The sequence below is a fragment of the Chlorocebus sabaeus genome, chromosome 4 (assembly GCF_047675955.1).
Source record: "Chlorocebus sabaeus isolate Y175 chromosome 4, mChlSab1.0.hap1, whole genome shotgun sequence".
NCBI lineage: Eukaryota > Metazoa > Chordata > Mammalia > Primates > Cercopithecidae > Chlorocebus > Chlorocebus sabaeus.
The window spans coordinates 18,690,654-18,712,322 of record NC_132907.1 but is presented as its reverse complement, the minus strand read 5'-3'; the positions used below and the strand labels follow the sequence as shown (position 1 = coordinate 18,712,322).

General features: G+C 37.0%; 1 protein-coding gene across 5 annotated transcripts in view; it reads right to left on the bottom strand.

Annotated features, from left to right (window-relative positions):
* AP3B1 (adaptor related protein complex 3 subunit beta 1) overlaps positions 1 to 21,669 on the bottom strand; it is a 306,137-nt gene that overhangs the window by 269,930 nt on the left and 14,538 nt on the right. For all 5 annotated transcript variants that reach the window (XM_007976120.2, XM_007976134.3, XM_007976129.3 and 2 more), the window contains exon 2: positions 5,125 to 5,200. In XM_007976120.2, the coding sequence (XP_007974311.2) occupies positions 5,125 to 5,200 (76 nt within the window). The remainder of the gene's footprint in view (positions 1 to 5,124; positions 5,201 to 21,669) is intronic.

Below are 21,669 nucleotides of genomic sequence, written 5' to 3'. Positions count from 1 at the left end.
CACCACCGACCCCACAGAAATACAAACTACCATCAGAGAATACTATAAACACCTCTACGCAAATAAACTGGAAAATCTAGAAGAAATGGATAATTTCCTGGACACTTACACTCTTCCAAGACTAAACCAGGAAGAAGTTGAATCCCTGAATAGACCAATAGTAGGCTCTGAAATTGAGGCAATAATTAATAGCCTACCAACCAAAAAAAGTCCAGGACCAGATGGATTCACAGCTGAATTCTACCAGAGGTACAAGGAGGAGCTGGTACCATTCCTTCTGAAACTATTCCAATCAATAGAAAAAGAGGGAATCCTCCCTAACTCATTTTATGAGGCCAACATCATCCTGATACCAAAGCCTGGTAGAGACACAACAAAAAAAGAGAATTTTAGACCAATATCCCTGATGAACATCGATGCAAAAATCCTCAATAAAATACTGGCAAACCGGATTCAGCAGCACATCAAAAAGCTTATCCACCATGATCAAGTGGGCTTCATCCCTGGGATGCAAGGCTGGTTCAACATTCGCAAATCAATAAACATAATCCAGCATATAAACAGAACCAAAGACAAGAACCACATCATTATCTCAATAGATGCAGAAAAGGCTTTTGACAAAATTCAACAGTCCTTCATGCTAAAAACGCTCAATAAATTCGGTATTGATGGAACGTACCTCAAAATCATAAGAGCTATTTATGACAAACCCACAGCCAATATCATACTGAATGGGCAAAAACTGGAAAAATTCCCTTTGAAAACTGGCACAAGACAGGGATGCCCTCTCTCACCACTCCTATTCAACATAGTGTTGGAAGTTCTGGCTAGGGCAATCAGGCAAGAGAAAGAAATCAAGGGGATTCAGTTAGGAAAAGAAGAAGTCAAATTGTCCCTGTTTGCAGACGACATGATTGTATATTTAGAAAACCCCATTGTCTCAGCCCAAAATCTCCTTAAGCTGATCAGCAACTTCAGCAAAGTCTCAGGATACAAAATTAATGTGCAAAAATCACAAGCATTCTTATACACCAGTGACAGTCAAACAGAGAGCCAAATCAGGAATGAACTTCCATTCACAATTGCTTCAAAGAGAATAAAATACCTAGGAATCCAACTTACAAGGGATGTAAAGGACCTCTTCAAGGAGAACTACAAACCACTGCTCAGTGAAATCAAAGAAGACACAAACAAATGGAAGAACATACCATGCTCATGGATAGGAAGAATCAATATCGTGAAAATGGCCATACTGCCCAAGGTAATTTATAGATTCAATGCCATCCCCATCAAGCTACCAATGAGCTTCTTCACAGAATTGGAAAAAACTGCTTTAAAGTTCATATGGAACCAAAAAAGAGCCCGCATCTCCAAGACAATCCTAAGTCAAAAGAACAAAGCTGGAGGCATCACGCTACCTGACTTCAAACTATACTACAAGGCTACAGTAACCAAAACAGCATGGTACTGGTACCAAAACAGAGATATAGACCAATGGAACAGAACAGAGTCCTCAGAAATAATACCACACATCTACAGCCATCTGATCTTTGACAAACCTGAGAGAAACAAGAAATGGGGAAAGGATTCCCTATTTAATAAATGGTGCTGGGAAAACTGGCTAGCCATAAGTAGAAAGCTGAAACTGGATCCTTTCCTTACTCCTTATACGAAAATTAATTCAAGATGGATTAGAGACTTAAATGTTAGACCTAATACCATAAAAATCCTAGAGGAAAACCTAGGTAGTACCATTCAGGACATAGGCATGGGCAAAGACTTCATGTCTAAAACACCAAAAGCAACGGCAACAAAAGCCAAAATTGACAAATGGGATCTCATCAAACTAAAGAGCTTCTGCACAGCAAAAGAAACTACCATCAGAGTGAGCAGGCAACCTACAGAATGGGAGAAAATTTTTGCAATCTACTCATCTGACAAAGGGCTAATATCCAGAACCTACAAAGAACTCAAACAAATTTACAAGAAAAAAACAAACAACCCCATCCAAAAGTGGGCAAAGGATATGAACAGACATTTCTCAAAAGAAGACATTCATACAGCCAACAGACACATGAAAAAATGCTCATCATCACTGGCCATCAGAGAAATGCAAATCAAAACCACAATGAGATACCATCTCACACCAGTTAGAATGGCGATCATTAAAAAGTCAGGAAACAACAGGTGCTGGAGAGGATGTGGAGAAATAGGAACACTTTTACACCGTTGGTGGGATTGTAAACTAGTTCAACCATTATGGAAAACAGTATGGCGATTCCTCAAGGATCTAGAACTAGATGTACCATATGACCCAGCCATCCCATTACTGGGTATGTACCCAAAGGATTATAAATTATGCTGCTATAAGGACACATGCACACGTATGTTTATTGCAGCACTATTCACAATAGCAAAGACTTGGAATCAACCCAAATGTCCATCAGTGACAGATTGGATTAAGAAAATGTGGCACATATACACCATGGAATACTATGCAGCCATAAAAAAGGATGAGTTTGTGTCCTTTGTAGGGACATGGATGCAGCTGGAAACCATCATTCTTAGCAAACTATCACAAGAACAGAAAACCAAACACCGCATGTTCTCACTCGTAGGTGGGAACTGAACAATGAGATCACTTGGACTCGGGAAGGGGAACATCACACACCGGGGCCTATCATGGGGAGGGGGGAGGGGGGAGGGATTGCATTGGGAGTTATACCTGATGTAAATGACGAGTTGATGGGTGCAGCACACCAACATGGCACAAGTATACATATGTAGCAAACCTGCACGTTGTGCACATGTACCCTACAACTTGAAGTTTAATAATAATAAATAAATTTAAAAAAAATAAAAAAATAAAAATAAAAATAAAAATAAAAAAATTAGCTGGGCATAGTGGTACACATCTGTAGTCCCTGCTACTCAGAAGGCTGAGGTGGGAGGAACGCTTGAGCTCAGGAGTTCAAGGCTACAGTGAGTTATGACTGTACCACTGTACTCCAGCCTGGACAACAGAAAAAGACCCTATCTCTTAAAAAAAAAAAAAAAAAAAGCAAAGAAAATTAACTTATCAAGAGTAGTTTGAACAGCGTTTGTTCTCTTATCAGTGTTTAACTCATGATACTGAGGAAGTATCTTTTGTATTCCTCAGTAAATTATCAAGCTCCTTTCTAAGTCTGGATCAGCTTCCAACATTTTATCCTTTGCATTTTCAATGTTCTCAACTATCTCCTAGAGTTCCTTGAATGAATATGAGGTCTTCTGCCGGCAGAACTTCCTCTGAGACAGCTTCATTTTCTTCAACAAAATCACTTTCATCATTTATGCTGGTTGAAAATCTCACCTTTACCAAGCTCCTCCAGCTATAAATTCAGAGTCTCTTAAAAACTTGTAATGTCAATAGTTCCACAGTCAGCTATTTCTGTATAACTTCATTTATATTCTACCTGATTTTCATTACATGTTATCACTTTTCATTTCTTTGCTGTACTTTCAGTTTGTTGGGCAAATGCCTCTTTCAATTATTCATTTCTGTAAAATGTCACATGTGTTTCTTGCTGGGAGACAAAGAGGCAACACAACTACATGCTTTGTTGTCTGTGCATAAACTGAGTAACAGATGCACAGTGACCAATCGCTGACAGATTTTGAAAGAAGTGACATGATTGGTCATGGATCATGATACATGTTTGTAATTTACATAGTTATTTGTAGAATGAAGAGCTAGCAGTCAAGTTTGTACATTATCCAAGTACACAATTAATATACCATGGTAAATGAAATTTGAACCATATTGTTAGGGGATTGGTGCTACTTAACTAAACTGTAGTAATTGAAATTCATGTGTACAAAAGCCATGCAAAGCAAGAACTGCCTGCCCATAAATCCTCTTATGTATAAAGCATAACATTAACAAATCAAAAATTTACAATGGAATCCTCAAAATTGCCCCTACACTGCCAAATGGCATAAACATGAAAGCACGGATCAAGTCACTTATAGATGTCCAAAGATACAATTAGTTCTTGACTTTAATATATTTCATTTTCATACCACCTCACTTTTTAACAGAGCATGCTGATACCTGTTAACCATCTTTCTTAAATGTAATTTGGACTTTAATATATCAAGAAAGGAAGAGAGATCTGAAGCTCTCATATGATGGCACTGCCTGCTGGAAAACAGTATTGTTTTAGTTGTGTCATCGCCTTATTACAGTAGTTTATTTATGCAATTATGCAAATGTATTCAATTTTGACCTTATTATATAAAATTAAGTGGAAAATAAGATCAGCAATGGTGGTGATAAATAGTATTAATAAGAAAAATCGGTTTTATGAATTTGATTCCACTGAAACAAAAGCAAAACTCCGTAGCATCAGATAGTCACTGGAATTAGGCAGGTTTCTCTGTGAATGTGGAAAAACAAATGAGATATAGAGAGTGCAACACAAATGGCAAAACTATTTTACTAAAGATGGTATATACAACTAGAACCCTGGAAAAATAAAAAATTAAAATTAAAAATAATTAAGGAACTATATTATATCTTTAGTTCTCTGGCAATAGAATCCTTATAACTTATTAATCAATTGTTTATGTTTTGCTTTACAGCTGAACACTGGTGAATGCTCTTATATTTAAATATTTATTAGAAGTTCTAGGCTTCTAAACTGAATAAAGTTTTTCTATTGGTAGTAAGAGAATTTGAAAAACAGATGAAAGTATGCTCATAACATTTAGGCTGTGAAAGGACAAAAAATCATTATTTAGTATCCCTCTTTGTAGGAGGTCAAAATAGGCTTGTATATCATCTTATTTTGTCTTCAAAATGACTAACTACCTCATTCTCATAGTAGAAATACCTTGAAATTAGATACAGGGAAATTAAAACAAAGAAAAGATAAAATTAAAATCTAAGTTTCTTGATTTTTGATACTTCAATAATGTACCTTTTCGTTTAACATTTTTAGACAGGAAATTCTAAGTTAATATTAACAGCAAATAGAATATTAGACTTGGTATTTAACATATTATTTAATATATATATTTAATATAGTATAACCACTGCTTGTCCATTTTTCCAAAATTGAAGTAAACGAGTATTTTACCTACCCCAACAATCCGCTTCATAGCATCCAATTTAGCAGAATCTTTGTTGCTCTCTAACATTTGCTTTAGATCTTCATTCCTATTACAAAAGAGAAGGAAAAAAATCCATACTTTGATTTTTATAATAGATAGCTTAAAATATATCATTTTCATAAGAATTAGAAATAATATCATGGGCAATGTTAAGTAACTGCAGCAAGAAGGTCGCCATCTGCAGGCCAGGGAGAGAGGCCTCATCAGAAACCAAACCCGCCAACACCTTAATCTTGTACTCCCAGGCACTAATTGTGAGAAAATTAATTTCTGCTGATTAAACCACCCAGTCTGTGGCATTTTGTTATGGCAGCCCTAGCAAACTAATACAAGCGTTAAATGTTACAAACTGTCATTGCAAGAAAAAAATAAGTAAAAGCTAAGCACATTTTTTTCAAAAGGAATAAAGGCAATGAAATTTATTATGAAAAAAAATGAGCCTTACTTTCCAAACAGCTGATAAAATTAAATGCAATGGTGACCACTAGTGAAAACAAAATGCAATTAAATAATTAAAACACCTACTTCTTCCTAATTAAAAATACAGCTTGAAAATATTTAAACAGTAGAGGTAGTAATATTATATAAAAACTGTCTCTGAGAACATATGACTATTAAACATACTATAAATATTCACCTTAAGGAATTTAGGATCCCTGCATAAAACTTTTCAGGCTCTTTCACATTTCACAGGTAACAGAAAAGGGAGAGAAATTAACCATATATGTGACTGTATTTTGTTCTTTTGCTTTTTGCTGTATTTTCCTATTTACTTAATGACTATGTATACTTTTATAATGAAAAACCTAAACCCTAAAAGAAACCTTAAAAAAAATCTTACTGAAGTTAGGTAAGAAAAAAAAAGAATTAGATAGGAACTAAATAGAAAGGAAATGTGGTCACATACATGACAAAAAACAAAGAAAATAATTTTCTCCTGCTTGTTCCCCTTTTCTGGTCCCCAAAAGTGTCCCATTATTCTCCTTTACCAGTTTTATCTGGAGAGAAGTGAGCAATGAAGAGGAATGAAGTGTCAATTTTTAGAATGGCCCAACCTCTAATTCCAGGCATAGTCTTACTTGTAAACTAATGGAAACTTGGTTTGCTCATCTAAAGTCCAAATTCCCAGAGTGCCCAGAACAAGCACCTGCTCTCTGGAACTAAAACAAGAAAACAGAATCTCAATATTAAAGCTAAAGGTTTTGCTCTTCATGTTTAACGGAAAAGCTAGTCTTCAACAACAAATACTGCATTAACACAGGCAGAGAAACTAATAACTCTGAGGTTCAGAGAAGAGACAAGAAAAATCCTAGGCACTGTTTCAACCTGATGTAATGTTGAACTTCTCACATGTGTCGTAAGGATCTATTTAAAATTCTGATATAAATTACATGTTTCTTCCTAAATTCCTCTTTGCCTGTCACCAGAACAGTAAAGATTTAGAAAAGTTAATACCATAACACCTACTTTACCTTCAAAATATATTAACTTTTATTAAGTTCTTTTAGGTCTACCTTCTTCATTACGTAGATTCAAATATGACCGGTTAACATGTATTACTGCATAAATCTTAGATACCAATTGTTTTGCTAAATATCAATATTTGAGTCAAAATAATGCTGAATTAGCAATATTTTCCTCAACTCTTTGCTGCAAACTAATAGTTGTTTCAAAGATATACATTTTTAATTTACCTGTGTCTTCACTTACCTAGTTACCTGTGGCTTTCTAGCTTTGAGTATTAGGATACCAACTTTATTTTTACATAAGTGACATCTTGTGGTGTTAAATGGTATAACTTTTCCTTTCATGTTCAAAATAGGCCAGTTTTAAGTTTCAAAGGACAGAGAATATATAACTGAAGGGTTAAGGCAAATCTTACTATTACCAGGAAAGTCATTCTTATTTTAGCCCCAGAATGAACTAGTAACTATAACTGAAAAATAAAGTTTACCAGTTATATATAAGAACTAGGGAAGTGTTAGGGTTTTTATGTAGTGTAAATTACCTCTCTTTTTAATAAATCTATAATCCATAACTCATTAAAACCTTCTACTCTTTCTAAAGACAACATAAATTAAGGGGAAAATTAAGACTATGTAGTACTGTACACTATATCAGTGCTACTCAAAGTATCATCTGAGAAAGTCTGGTCCAAGAATCATTACCAATTCACAAATTTGTGTTACTAAACCATGAGGAGATAGGTACCAAAATTCAGAATAAGCACATTGAAAAACGTGATGGAACAATTTGACAATGTAATTTTATGTTTATTGAATCTAATTTAAAAAGTGGGGGGCTTGTATTTTATTTTGTGTGCCTTTTTCATTTTATTTTTCTTTAATTTTATTATGTTCTCGTTTGTTTGTTTTTTGTTTTGAGACAGAGTCTCACTCTGTCGCCCAGGCTGGAGTGCAGCAGTGTGATCTTGGCTCACGCAACCTCTGCCTCCTGGATTCAAGTGATTCTCCTACCTCAGCCTCCTGAGTAGCTGGGATTACAGGTGTGCATCACCACAGCCGGCTAATTGTGTATTTTAAGTAGAGATGGGGTTTCATCATGTTGGCCAGGATTATCTCGAACTCCTGACCTCAGGTCATCTGCCAACCTCAGCCTCCCAAAGTGCTATGATTATAGGCATGAGCCACCATGCCTGGTCCATTTTATCTTTCTAGTAATTTATTTTTTATTGTATTTTGTAGAAGTATCCATCTATATTGGACTGGAAACTTTAAAAAGAAAAAAGAAAGAACCTTTACCATTTGAGAGCCCCACACTACAAAGTTACCTTCTTTTTCCTCAAAATTATGGTACACAAAACTTGTGTACCATAGAAAGCAACACCTAAAACCTACATCCAGGAATGATGGACTGGAAAACTGATACGGAATAGCAATTTCCAATCAGAGATACATACCCAAAAAAGGATGTATAAAAGGTTGGACCTTTATGGAGTCCTGCCAAAAATTTCCAAAACACAGGTACCTCTTTAAGCATAGAGAACCACTCCAATAAAAGATGCTACTATCCAAGTGGTGCACTGCAAATATGAATGGATGTGCAGGAAAAAACGCTAGAAACAGAGTCAGAACTTACCGTTTCCCAGTGCTATGTAGCCAAAGGGAGTGGCCCTCATAATGTTTTTGTGCAAAACATTAAGGCTTAGGAACATTTTCAGTTTACTTAAGCTGGAGAGTGCTCAGAACTTTGGCTCTTTCTGTTGACATCTGATACACATGACCACTACTCTTCCATCTTGAAATTCCCTCCTCCTTTAGATTCTGTAGCTCTATTCTCATCTGGTTCTCCATTCGCATTTGTGACACGGCAATGAACAAAAATGACAGAAAAACCCTTGCCCCCACAGGGATTTCATTCTATTAAGTAAAAGAAACAGCAAACATAATAAGTAAGAAATTTTTAAATCATGAGGTAATACAGCAGGAAAACTTTTGGCACAAAGCATCCACTTAATAAATGCAACAGTGAACAGAAACAAAAAACTTCATTGCTAGTGTCTTTACCTCCTCACTCATCTATTAACTTTCTAGGCTGGGAACAGTAGCTCACACCTGTAATCCCAGCACTTTGAGGGGCTGAGGTGGGAGGATCACCCAAGGTTGGGAGTTTGAGACCAGCCTGACCATCGTGGAGAAACCCCATCTCTACTAAAAATACAAAATTAGCCAGGCATGGTGGCACATGCCTGTAGTCCCAGCTATTTGGGAGGCTGAGGCAGGAGAACTGCTTGAACCCGGGAGGCGGAGGTTGCAGTGAGCTAAGATGGTGCCATCGTACTCCAGCCTGGGCAATAAGAGTGAAACTCCATCTCAAAAAACGAAAAACAAACTTTCTAAAAGTCAGAATCATAAATTATCCAAATATGAATATTCCTCCTATACTGTTCACAAGATTAAAAAGAAAAAAGCCTACAGATACTTCCTCAACTCTTGGTAATCTCATTTACCCTTAATTTAAAATGTCTGTCACACAGGGTAACAAATAACCTCTTAATTTAAAAATCCAAGGTAAAAATCTCATGAATAGTTTCAGATTATTCCTCTGTACTTGTGAGGACTAAACTTGGACCGTTTTTCTCTCTTGCCCAAATTCCTAAAGGCATGAGGAGTCATGCCCTACACACCATAAATTCTCATCAGATGGGTTTTAATTTAACCCCATATAATGTGGTTTATTTTCCAACCTGACTCTAGCATAATGTCACATGACACATAAAGAAGGCAATCAAAATATTTTACCCCAAAATATGCTTCTTTGCCATATTTTTGAACCAGCCCTGCAAAGCAGCCTTTTGTGGAAAAAAATCTGCATCCGTAAAGAATCTCTATTAACACAGTTTCCCCTTCCAGGCTCTAACAATTCTAAAGAGATTAACTGAGAGTCCAGCACCTTTTAAAGATCTGAATAAGAAACATTTGCCATCTATTGTCTCTAAGGGCAATCACCTAAGAGACTTCATAAGAACCTTGGTCTCTACAGTCCTTTATCCTAACCCAGCCACACCTTTCTCTTGATCCCAGGTTTTTCGATAACAGCTTAACTCTTTCAACTAATTGCCAATCAGACAAACTTTAAATCCACCTATAACCTGTAAGCCCCCTGCTTCAAGCTGTCACGCCTTTCCCAAATGAGCCAATGTACACCTCACATGTACTAACTGATGTCATATGTCTCCTTAAAACATATAAAATCAAGCTGTAACCCAACCACCTTGGGCACATGTTCTCAGGATCTCTTGAGGTCATGGTTACTCATATTTGGCTCAGAATAAACCTCTTCAATTATTTTACAAAGTTTGGCTCTTTCTGTTGACATCTGATACATATCACCACTACTTTTCCATCTTGAAATTCCCTCCTCCTTTAGTTTCTGAAGCTCTATTCTCATCTGGTTCTCCATTCACATTTGCGACACAGCAATAAACAAAAATGATAGGAAAAACCCTTGCCCTCATAGGGATTTCATTCTATTAAGTAAAAGAAACAAGAAACATAATAAATAAGACATTTTTAAATCATGGGGTGATATGGGGAAAAAAAAGAGGAAGAGGATACAGAAAGGAAAGGAGGCAATTTTAATAGCATGGTTTGAGTAAAGTGACATCTGAACAAAGATTTTCAAATAAGAGAGTTAGTTATGCAGATATCATGGGGAGCAAAGCGGGCAGGGAGGATAAGCACTCAGGTGAAAGAACACAAGCAGGTCAAATAACTCTAAAGGTTTTTGGTGTTAACTCTGAATAAATAAAGAACTGCAGGTTTTGAACAGAGGAGAGTCATGATCTATTATTTAACAGGATCATTCTGGCTGCTACATTCAGAATATACTGTACGAACTTCCATATCTGTCCATGACACTATAGCTTATAAAAAACTAAACCTGACACAGAAAATAACTATAAAAGCTGAAATACATACATATACACACACACAAGTACCCTTAAGGGGCCATGATCCTTGAAAGAAGAGAAGCATAAAATGTGAGCTCCTAGGCCAGGACAAGTGGCTCACACCTATTAATATAATCCCAGCAGTTTGGGAGGCCAAGGCTAGTGGATAGCTTGAGCTCAGGAGTTTGAGACCAGCCTGGGCAACATGGTGAAATCCCATCTCTACTAAAAATACAAAAAGGAACCAGGTGTGGTGGCATGCGCCTGTAATCCCAGCTGCTCAGAAGACACAGTGGGAGAATCTTGAGCACAAGAGGGTGAGGCTGCAATGAACTGTGATGATGCCACTGCTCTGTGGCCTGGGTGACAGAGTAAGACCCTGTCTCTCTCAAGGGAAAAAATTTTTTAAAAAAAGAGCTCCTCATTCACACCAGCTTTTTCCCCCAGTACATTTCCCAAATTGTCATGTGGGAGAATAGAACTCAAGGAGAAGTCACAGTCTTAATAACTTGAGAAGACAAATGTTGAAGTCCAGGGCTGCCAGAGTGACTGAGACTTGAAGGACAAAATTACAGAGGAAGGAACCAGAGATAAGGTACACAAAAATCTGTGTGCAAAATGCTGGCTACAATTCTTAAGGCAAGATTCCAGGAAACACAGCAAAAAACAGCAGCTGGGAGGTGAAATACCTAAGCAGAGATTTCAGCAACCACACATTATTGGGAAGAGAAGCTAGAAATCAAGTCTGTCCTCAGAAGACAGGATTTGGTGAGTGTCCTGGACTTTGGACTTTCCATTAAGATTACTGAAGGGCCACAGAGAGTGCTAAGGAAGATGCCCGAGGAGCGTAAGAAGTTCCATAAACAAGACCTTAACAAGTCTAAAACTGAGCTTTGACAAGATCAGAATGATCTGCTTACATTCTATTTGTTCGGCTGGGAAAAAAAACAAAAACAAAAACCCAGCCTTGTATGGAAGAAGCTATCACCCAAAGCTTCAACAATCATTTTTATCCTAAATACTTAGCATCTGATCAAAACTTACGAGACATACTAAAAACAGGAAGAAATTACCCCCACCCAAAAAAGAAAGAAAAAAAAAAAAAAAAAAACAGGAGCCGCTCCATGAGTGACTCAGATACCAGTTATCACACAGGGATTTTAAAATAATTACAACTAATAGGGTCAGGAAAATGTAGAAAAGACGGACAAAACAGATGAAACAATACAGAAATCAACAAGAAGTAGAATCCATACAAAACAATCAAATGGACATTCAGAACTGGAAAATACAGTATCTGAAATTAAGAACTCATTAGATAGGCATAATGGCAAACTGGAAATAGGAGAAAAAAAGGATTATTGAACTTCAAGGCAGGTCAAAAGAAAATATACAAATTGAAGCACAGAGAAATAAAAGAATGGAAAAAATAGAACAGAGCATCAGAGGCATATGAGATAAAGTTAAAATTTCTAACATACCTCTAATTAGAGTCCCAAAGAGAAGAGAGAGAGTATGAAACAAAAGCAGTATTTCAAGAGATAATGGTTAAGAATTGTTCTGAACCTATGAAAGACATAAACCCACATATTTAAAAATCTTAGAAAAAAAGGACAAACATAAAACTACACCAGGTACAGCATAGTTAAACTGCTGAAAACAAGAAACAATGAGAAAAATCTTAAAAGCATCCAGAGGCTGAGCAAGGTGGATCATGCCTATAATTGAGCACTTTGTGAGGCCAAGGCAAGAGGATTGCTTAAGGCCAGGAGTTCAAGACCAGCCTGCGCACAACATAGTGAGACCCAGTCTCTACAAAAAATATATTTTTTAAAAAATTAGCTGGGCATGATGGTGTGCACCTATAGTCCTAGCTACTCAGAAGGCTGAGGCAGGAGGATTGTTTGAGCCTAGGAGTTCAAGGCTGCAGTGAGCTATGATTACACCACTGCACTCAGCCTGGGTGAGACCCTATCTCTTTTTTCTTTTCTTTTTTTTTTTTTTTAAGCATCCAGAAAATTACCTTGAGACAGGAGTCAACAAACATAAAGGGCCAGACAGTAAATATTTTAAGTTTTACCAGTCATATACCATCTCTGATGTAACTACTCAATTCTGCTATCGTACAATGAAAGCATCTATAGATAATATATAAACAAATGGACATGGTTGTGTTCTAATAAAACTTCATGTACATAAACAGATAGGTGGTTTGTTGGCCCCTACCTTAAAAGGAATAACATTTCAACAGACATTATAAAGGCCAAAAGATATCAGAATGACATATTTAAAGGGCTGGAAGAGAAAAGAATGCCCACATAGAATTCTATACCCAGGATATTAAAAATATCCTTTATTTCACTAAAGGTGAAACAAAGTGGTTTTCAAACAAACAAAAGCTGAAGATCTGCTGCCTGGATATAGGGTATCATTTCAAAAAGAAAATAATTTTACATTTATATACAATTTATATGGATTCTAAATTTGCAGTTTCCATATATAAAGCAAATGCTGACAGACTAATGGAAGAAAAACACATATTCATAATCATGATTGGCAATTTTTTTTTTTTTTTGGAGACAGAGTCTTGCTCTGTCACCAGGCTGGAGTGCAGTGGCGCAATCTCAGCTCACTGCAACCTCTGCCTCCCGAGTTCAAGCAATTCCCCTGCCTCAGCCTCCCAAGTACCTGGGATTACAGGCACGCGCCACCACGCCCAGCTAATTTTTTGTATTTTAGTAGAGACAGGTTTCACCATGTTGGCCAAGATGGTCTCAATCTCCTGACCTCGTGATCCACCCGCCTCGGCCTCCCAAAGTGATGGGATAACAGGCCTGAGCCACCATGCCTGGCCATGGTTGGCACTTTTAACACACCTCTCAGTAATTAGCCGAACAAGCAGATGAAAAATTCAATAAAGGTGTACAAAATTTGAACAACACAATTAAACAACTTAAACTTACAAGCATAGAACAGTATATCCAACAACTGCAGAATAAACATTCTTTTCAATTGTACATAGGACATTTACCAAAACAGACTATATGCTGGATAAGGTTGCAGGAAATTTGAAAGGTATAAGAATCAGAGTATGCGGAATCTAAATAGAAACCAATAATTAAAAAATAAAATAAAAACTAAAAAGAGCTCACATATTGTTTTTTTGTTTTTTTTTTTTTTTTTGAGACAGGGTCTCACTCTACTGCCCAGGCTGGAGTGGAGTGGTATGATCACAGCTCACTGCAGCCTCAAACTCCTAAGCTCACGAGATCCTCCCACCTCAGCCTCCCAAGTAGCTGGGACTACAGGGATGTGCTACCTTGCCTAATTTTTTTTATTTTTTGTAGAGATAGGGTCTCCCTATGTTGTTCAGGCTGATCTTGAACTTCTGAACTCAAGCAATCCTCCCACCTCAGCCTCCCAAAATGCTGGGATTGCAAGTGTGTGAGTCATCATGCCAGCCTGCAGCATACTTTGTGAATTGACAAAGTCCAAAATTTCATAACTTGTGGGATGCAGCTAAAGCAATATTTAGAAGCAAATTTAGGCAGGGGGAAGTGACTCATGCCTGTAATCCCAGTATTTTGGGAGACCAAGGTAGGAGGATTGCTTCAGCTCAGCAGTTCAAGACCAGCCTAGGCAACATAACAAGACACTACTTCCACCAAAAAATCCAAAAATTAGTTGGGCTTGGTGGCACACACCTATAGTCCCAGTTACTCAAGAGGCTGAGGTGGGAGGATTGCTTGAGTCCAGGAGTTTAAGACCAACCTGGGCAACACAGCAAGACCCTTTAACACAAAAAAATCAAAAAATTAGTCAGGCATGGTGGCATGTGCCTTTAGTGCCAGCTACTCAGGAGGCTGAGGTAGGAGGCCCACTTGAGTCTGGGAAGCTGAGGCAGCAGTGAGCCAAGATCGTACCATTTCACTTCAACACGAGTGACAGAGCAAAACCCCGTCCCTGAGAAAAAAAAAGAAGCAAATTTATATTTCTAATTGCAATACAAAATCAGAAAGATTAAAAATCAATGATCTAAGTTTCTATCTCAGAAAGGTAGGAAAAAAACAGTACATTGAACTCAAAGTACAAGTAACAAAATAATAAAGATACAAGAAGAATTTAATAAGAAACTAACATGTTTTGCATTTATAGTATATTATTAACTTATTTAGCTACCTGGTATTATTTTCTGAAGCTTACATCTTATTTTAACATCACAAAGCCTCTATGAAACAAAACTACAATAGAGAAAAATCGACAAAACTAAAAGCTGATGTCTATTTCAAATAGGTTGTCATGAAGACTTAATAAAATCATAAAGCACTTATCACTGGGCCTAGCACATTTATTTATCCAACACCCATTATATGCCAGAAGCTGCTCTAAGTATTGGAGTCCCTGATATTGTAGGACTTCAATTTTAACAAACAAGGAATTAGTGGGAGGGAGTTTAAGGGGAATGACAGGAAAAAAGGAGAAAGGAGGGAAGGAAAGAGGGAGAGAGGGAGGCAGAGAAGGAAGAAAACGGAGGAAGAAAAACATAAAGAAAGATCAGGTAAGTAGTACACAATTAAAATAAGGAATGCAATAAAGTAAGACTGGGTGATCACAAAAGACCTCCATGGATAAGTGATCTGAGGTCTCAAAGTACAAGGAGACAACCAAAGAAATTATACAACATAACAGGGCAAGAACAAGCGTGGCTATAAAGAACCCAAAAGAAGATCTAGGAAGGGCTTCTAAACGTAGGCTGAAGCAGATTACATTCCTTACCAATCCATAACAGATACATAATAAACATTAGTTGAAAAAACAAATGAAAGCAGGCTATATACTAAACTTGTTTCTTAGAAAGATACAGAAAAACTCTTTCACTGTAAAGTCTCAAAAGGATCCATGATCCCAATAAATCTAAAAGCCAAGCATATATCTTCCATGTCTTCATATCATTCACATGCGGATTAAAAGCCATGATGTCATACATACATCACAGGACATCTTCATATTTGCCATGACCTTTATCAATGCCCTCAGCTACTTGGTCTCTTGGTAGGCAGCAGGAAGTATGTTTTACCTTTGCTCAGGAGATTAGGAATGTCTTCTAGAATGTGACTCTTCAGTAATATATTTGTCAATGTTTCCTTTTATTGCTTCTGAGACTCCCCTAATCTTAATCTTCTATACGAAGTGGCGTTTTTGGTTTACAGCGCTTTTAAACAGTGAAAAGGAGCTTTCTGCCTGTTACAAATTTTATGCCTCAACATATATAAACTCAACTATGTCAGTGGCTCTATGAGATTTCCTGTAAAACTTTTTTCCTACAAATAGATAAATTCACACAGGTATGCAAAAACTTATGTTGAAATATTGTTTATGTGTGATGAAAAGTGAAATCAATCAAATGCCCCTCCAAAAGGGGACTAATTAATTATGAGGAACTATGTATTACACAGAGGTTTAAAAGAGGGGTCCCCAACCCCCAGGCCACAGACCATTACCCATCTGAGGCCTGTTAGAAACCAGGATGTCACACAGCAGGCAAGTGGCAGATGAGGAGTATTACTGCCTGAGCTCCGCCTCCGGTCAGATTAGCAATGGCATTAGATTCTCACAGGAGTGCAAACCCTCTTGTAAACTGTGCATGCGAGGGATTCTAGGTGGCAAGCTCCTTATGAGAATCTAATGCCTGATCTAAGATGGAACAGTCTCATCCCCAAACCAACCCCCACTCCTTTCCGTGGAAAAACTGTTTTCCACGAAACAGGTCCCTGGGGACTGCTGGTTTGGGGATTGCTTGTTTAAAATATTAAAATAGTATTATATGTTGATACGAAAGATCTTTAAAATATACCAGGTGAAAAGCAAGATACATAGAGAATAGTATACATAGGATCATTTAATTTTTAAAAAATTTTTCTGAAAGGACACATAAGAACTTGTTCTTTGTAGTTACACATGAATGGGAGGTATGGGATATGGGATTGGAAGTTATATCCTTTCCACATCATTGACTAATTTACCACTAACATGTCTTGCGTTTAACATATCATTAACTTACTGAGCTACATGGTAGTGGTATTATTTTCTGAAGCTTATAACACTGTCTTATTTTAGTATCACAAAATCTCCATGAAGTGTGTGTAGCTATTATTGTTCCCACTTAATAGATAAGTAAACCAAGGCTCAGAATATATAAAGGTAACATAAGTACAAGATTACACAACATGTGAGAAATTCTAAAATCACATGCCTTTTACGTATATCATCACAAAACCAGGGAATGGCAAAGCAAGGAATTAAATTTCAATCTTGTTTTGAAATTCAATATTCTTCCCATTCACCATACTGCACTGTCAATTTCTGCTATAAAGCTGACTATATTAAGAATATATTTCAATGGCTGGTCACTGTGGCTCATGCCTGCAATCCCAAGACTTTGGGATGCAGAGGCAGGAGGATTGCTTAAGCCCAGGAGTTCAAGAACAGCCTGGGCAACATAGGGAGGCCTCATCTCTACAAAAGAAAAACATATATTTTTAAATATATATTATATAAAATTTTTATATATTACATATATTTAAGTCCTATATACATGTATATGTAGGTATATATATATGACTTATATATATATAGGACTTAAATATATATATATATTAGCCAGGCGTGGTGGTATACACCTGTAGGCCCAGCTACTCAGGAGGCTGAAGTGAGAGGATCAGCCTAGGAGGCTGAGGCTGCAGTGAGCCGAGATCGTGCCACTGCACTCCAGCCTGGGTGACAGGGTGAGACTCTGTCTCAGAAAAAAAAAAAGAATATATTTCAAGAACTATAAAGTAATACTTATAAAAGGTATAAAATCCATAACCTGGAGTGTCATCCCCCTTCCTACTTAACCTATAATCACAACAATAATTTTTCTTTTAAACTCAAAATTTTTATGAAAAGAAAACTGATCACTAGAACCATAGTAAACACTGATCCTAATTACTCTCAACGGTAGTCTAAAACATCTGTGATACACTTCTGTATAAGTCAAAATAAATTTTATTTTCACTGACATTACTTTGACTGTATTTGGTTAACTTTATCTCATGTAGATTCATCAGCTCAAAATTAATTAGTATTACAGAATAGTGTATTCCGTCCAAACAATTCATCTTTGTTGGCTCACATGGCTCACTGCTATTGGCATGCCACGGTAATAATAGGCATGGTGCCACAGTAACAGATGGGCATACACACAAACATGCCAAAGAATCCGTTTGTGCATCAAGTTTGAATATTAGTATTAGATTTTTCCTCCAAGAAATTCATAAACTATTGTAGAGGAAATATAACTTTTCTATAACTGTGTTAATAAGATATGCCAACTCAAAGCTAGATTAATTTTTAAATTCTTTAAAAAACAACAACAACAACTTTCCAGGGCCACAGAAGGCAAGTTTTCCATCTGATGAGTTTGGATCAGCATTCTGTATAGGGAATTCAGGAAACCAATATGCAATCTCTACCTTAGATAAGCTTTGTCCCTGAAGCACTTGGAAATCTCAGTAAAAAAAATTAGTTTTTAAAAAGTCACAGGGCAGTATTACAGATGAAACAGTTCTAGATATCTGTAGCACAACAATGTGAATATACTTAACACTACTGAAACTGTACACTCAAAAATAGTTAAGATAGTAAATTTAATGTTATGTGTTTTTTACCACAATGTTTTTTAAGTCACATGGTCCCACCAAGTTTCCTGATGAAGGCTACGTAGAACCAGAAACAGAAAAAAAAGTCCTACAAATTCGCACTTGACAGGAATAGAATCTAAAAGTGCAAATCACTTAAGTTTCATGTGATTATTTTAAAGTGTGCTATCACTGAAAAACAATTATCGGCCAGGCACACTGGCTCATGCCTGTAATCCTAGCATTTTGGGAGGCCAAGGCAGGTGGATCACCTGAGGTCGGGAGCTCAAGACCAGCCTGACCAACATGGCAAAACCCTATCTCTACTAAAAATACAAAATTAGCCGGGCATGGTGGTACATGCCTGTAATCCCAGCTACTCGGGAAGCTGAGGCAAGAGAATTGCTTGAACCCAGGAGGTAGAGGTTGCAGTGGACCAAGATCGTGCCACTGCACTCCAGCCTGGGCAACAAGACCAAAACTCCGTCTCAAAAAAAAAAAAAAAAAATCATCTATTGTTAATTATCCCATTATAATTTATTTTTAAAACACTAACTTATTTCCATGTGTTGTTTTACATTTTTGAAACATATCCTATTGACCAAACTATACTGAAACTTACATAGTTTTGCTACATGAATGAAAAACAGTTTTACAATACTAAGAATGCTAAGAAAAAAATCATTTGCAGTCACTATCATCCAAAATTATTTAAGTAATATACAAAATATCAAAATAGATGGGCCTCTGTGTGTATGTGTGTGTGTACGTGCTTATACACACACAAAAAAACCCTGCCTTTCAGGCACTTAACCACATATTCTCTTTAAAAATAAAAATAAAAAAAAAGCTACTGACCTTGAGCAAACCAATCTGTTTTTCTTAACGTTGATATTGTCAAATAAGCAGAAGCTATTCATAAGAACTACATGTTTCTAACTTTATTTAATTTCTTATAATTAACATTATAGAAATGTTAACATTAGCATTTCTATAATATGTAAGGTTAAATATGAGTTGCCTATTTTGATATTATTAAAGTCTTTGTAAAATTCTAATTGTCCCTAAAGGTGGTAAGCTCAAATATTCAGAAGGGTGTCCTAGACTTCTGGATTTTAGGGACCAGGTAAAATTTCAACAAATATTCTAGCTAATAACACAGGGTTGGCCACTTTTACTTTGCCAGATAAAAGTACAGTTATGCACAACATAACAACACTTCAGTCAATGACAGACCACATATAGGATGGTGGTTCCATACAGTTATAATACCCCATTCTCACTGTTCTCTTCCTATGCATAAATATGTTTAGATACAGGAATACCACTGTGTTATAATTACAATACTTATCATCATGTTACAATTATGGTATAGAGTACAGTAAACACCCTTACGGGTTTATAGCCTAGGAGCAATAGCCTATACCATGTAGCCTCAGTGTTTAGTAGGCGATATCATCCAGGTTTGTGTACGTACATTCTACCATGCTTACACAAGGAAGAAATGTGCTAACGACACATTTCTCGGAATGTATCTGCATCACTCCATGATGCACGAGTGTATAACAAAAACTACCCTCTATTATCACCATTATTTCATAACAGATCATAGGAAGGATGTTTGCATTCCTCTGATCATTAGCACAGTAGCCAATTGTATTCCTTTTATAGTAAAAACTGCTCACATTATTTTGGGTTAATGTACTTCAGATACTATGTTTTCATTTTTTTTTTATTCCTAAGTATTTTCAATATTGACCTTTTCAATAACCACACACATCTCAAGAATAGAGCTTTGACAGAATTTGATTCAATATAATGAAAAGTGCAATTATTTAATTGTAGGCAACTATATATTGCTCTCATCTCAATACATTCTCAAATATGTCTACAGCTCTGCCCCCCTTAATTACAGTTCAACATCACCAATGAAAATGTGCTTCCCACTTTCCAAATGTCCTTTCAGCCACTCATTTCAGTCAGAATGTTCTTCCCCTCAGGCTTGAAATCTGGAAGTACTGATTGTTCCCCCTCTCCTCACCCAAATCTAGTGGGTAACTCAGTCCTACATATAAATCCCTCTTTCATAATTTACTTTTCTTCCTCTTCACACCCACCTAAACAGAGTCCAAACCATCACTACATTGCTCATAGACTTTTCTCTTCCTCTTTTTTTTTTTTCCTTTCTTTTTGAGATGGAGTCTTGCTCCATCACCCAGGCTAGAGTGCACTGGTGTAGTCTTGGCTCACTGCAACCTCCACCTCCCAGGTTCAAGGAATTCTCCTGCCTCAGCCTCTTGAGTAGCTGGGACTACAAGCATGTAATGCCCGGCTAATTTCCGTATTTTTAGTAGAGATGGGGTTTCACCATGTTGGCCAGGCTGGTCTCAAACTCCTGACCTCAGGTGACCTGCCCATCTTGGCCTCCCAAAGTGTTGGGATTACAGGCTTGAGCTGCCGCACCTGGCCCCTCAAAGACTTTTCTAACAAGACTTTTCCTCTATCTCCAATTTCCTCTATTTCCTCTATGGTTCCTCTATCTCCAACTTCTTTCCTACAATCTGTTCTCTATACAATGTCATGTTAATCTTCCCAAAACACCACTGCAATACTCATTTGTAATAATCAACTCTTGTTCTTAGAAGTTTAAGTCCAATTTTCTTCACACACTAACGACTACCTCTCAAATCTCATTGCTCCTCCTCTTTCTGCAAACTGGTTCACTCACTGTTTCAGAATATTTTACGTTTATTCTTGGTTGTTCCCTGGGAAGAATACTCTGCATCCTTTTTTAATCCTTGTGTCAAGGCCTAAATCCAAGTCTACCTTTTCCAGCAGCTTAAGCCTTCAATGATTATTCCCTCCTTCAAAATCCTATAGCACTCCTTATTCCATTTGACACAATGCAAGTATTAACACATTTTTTATGTTAATGTTCTGATGCCTCAACTAAAGAAAAAGTTTATGAAAGTGCTTCGCAAACTGAGACATGGACACCTGACCCATAGAAAACTGTTTTCAAAGAACAAATACAGAAGTCCAGGAGGTCCAAAGTCAGGGAAGCATGAGGGAAGAGCCCCCATAAGCCCAGAAAACATGGGAAATAGTTCTCTGTTTGGGAAACTAAGCAACTCTCAGGCAATCGCACATCCTGGATTACGCTGAGGACTCAAAAAGTGGGGAAATACTAAAAGTAGGTGGGCATGGTGTCCTATAAAAATTGAAAGTGTGATCCAAACAGAGTGAACCTAAGAATATTTGGATGGGAGAGTAATCGGATACAAAGTTAGATGGCGTGAAGAGGCCACCCATATAAGAAGACATTTACAGCTAATGTGATTCTGATAAATCCAAATCCAGAAATGGTTTCTGGTTAAATAACTGGGACCCATATCCATAACACTAGTTCGTGAACAGAAGACT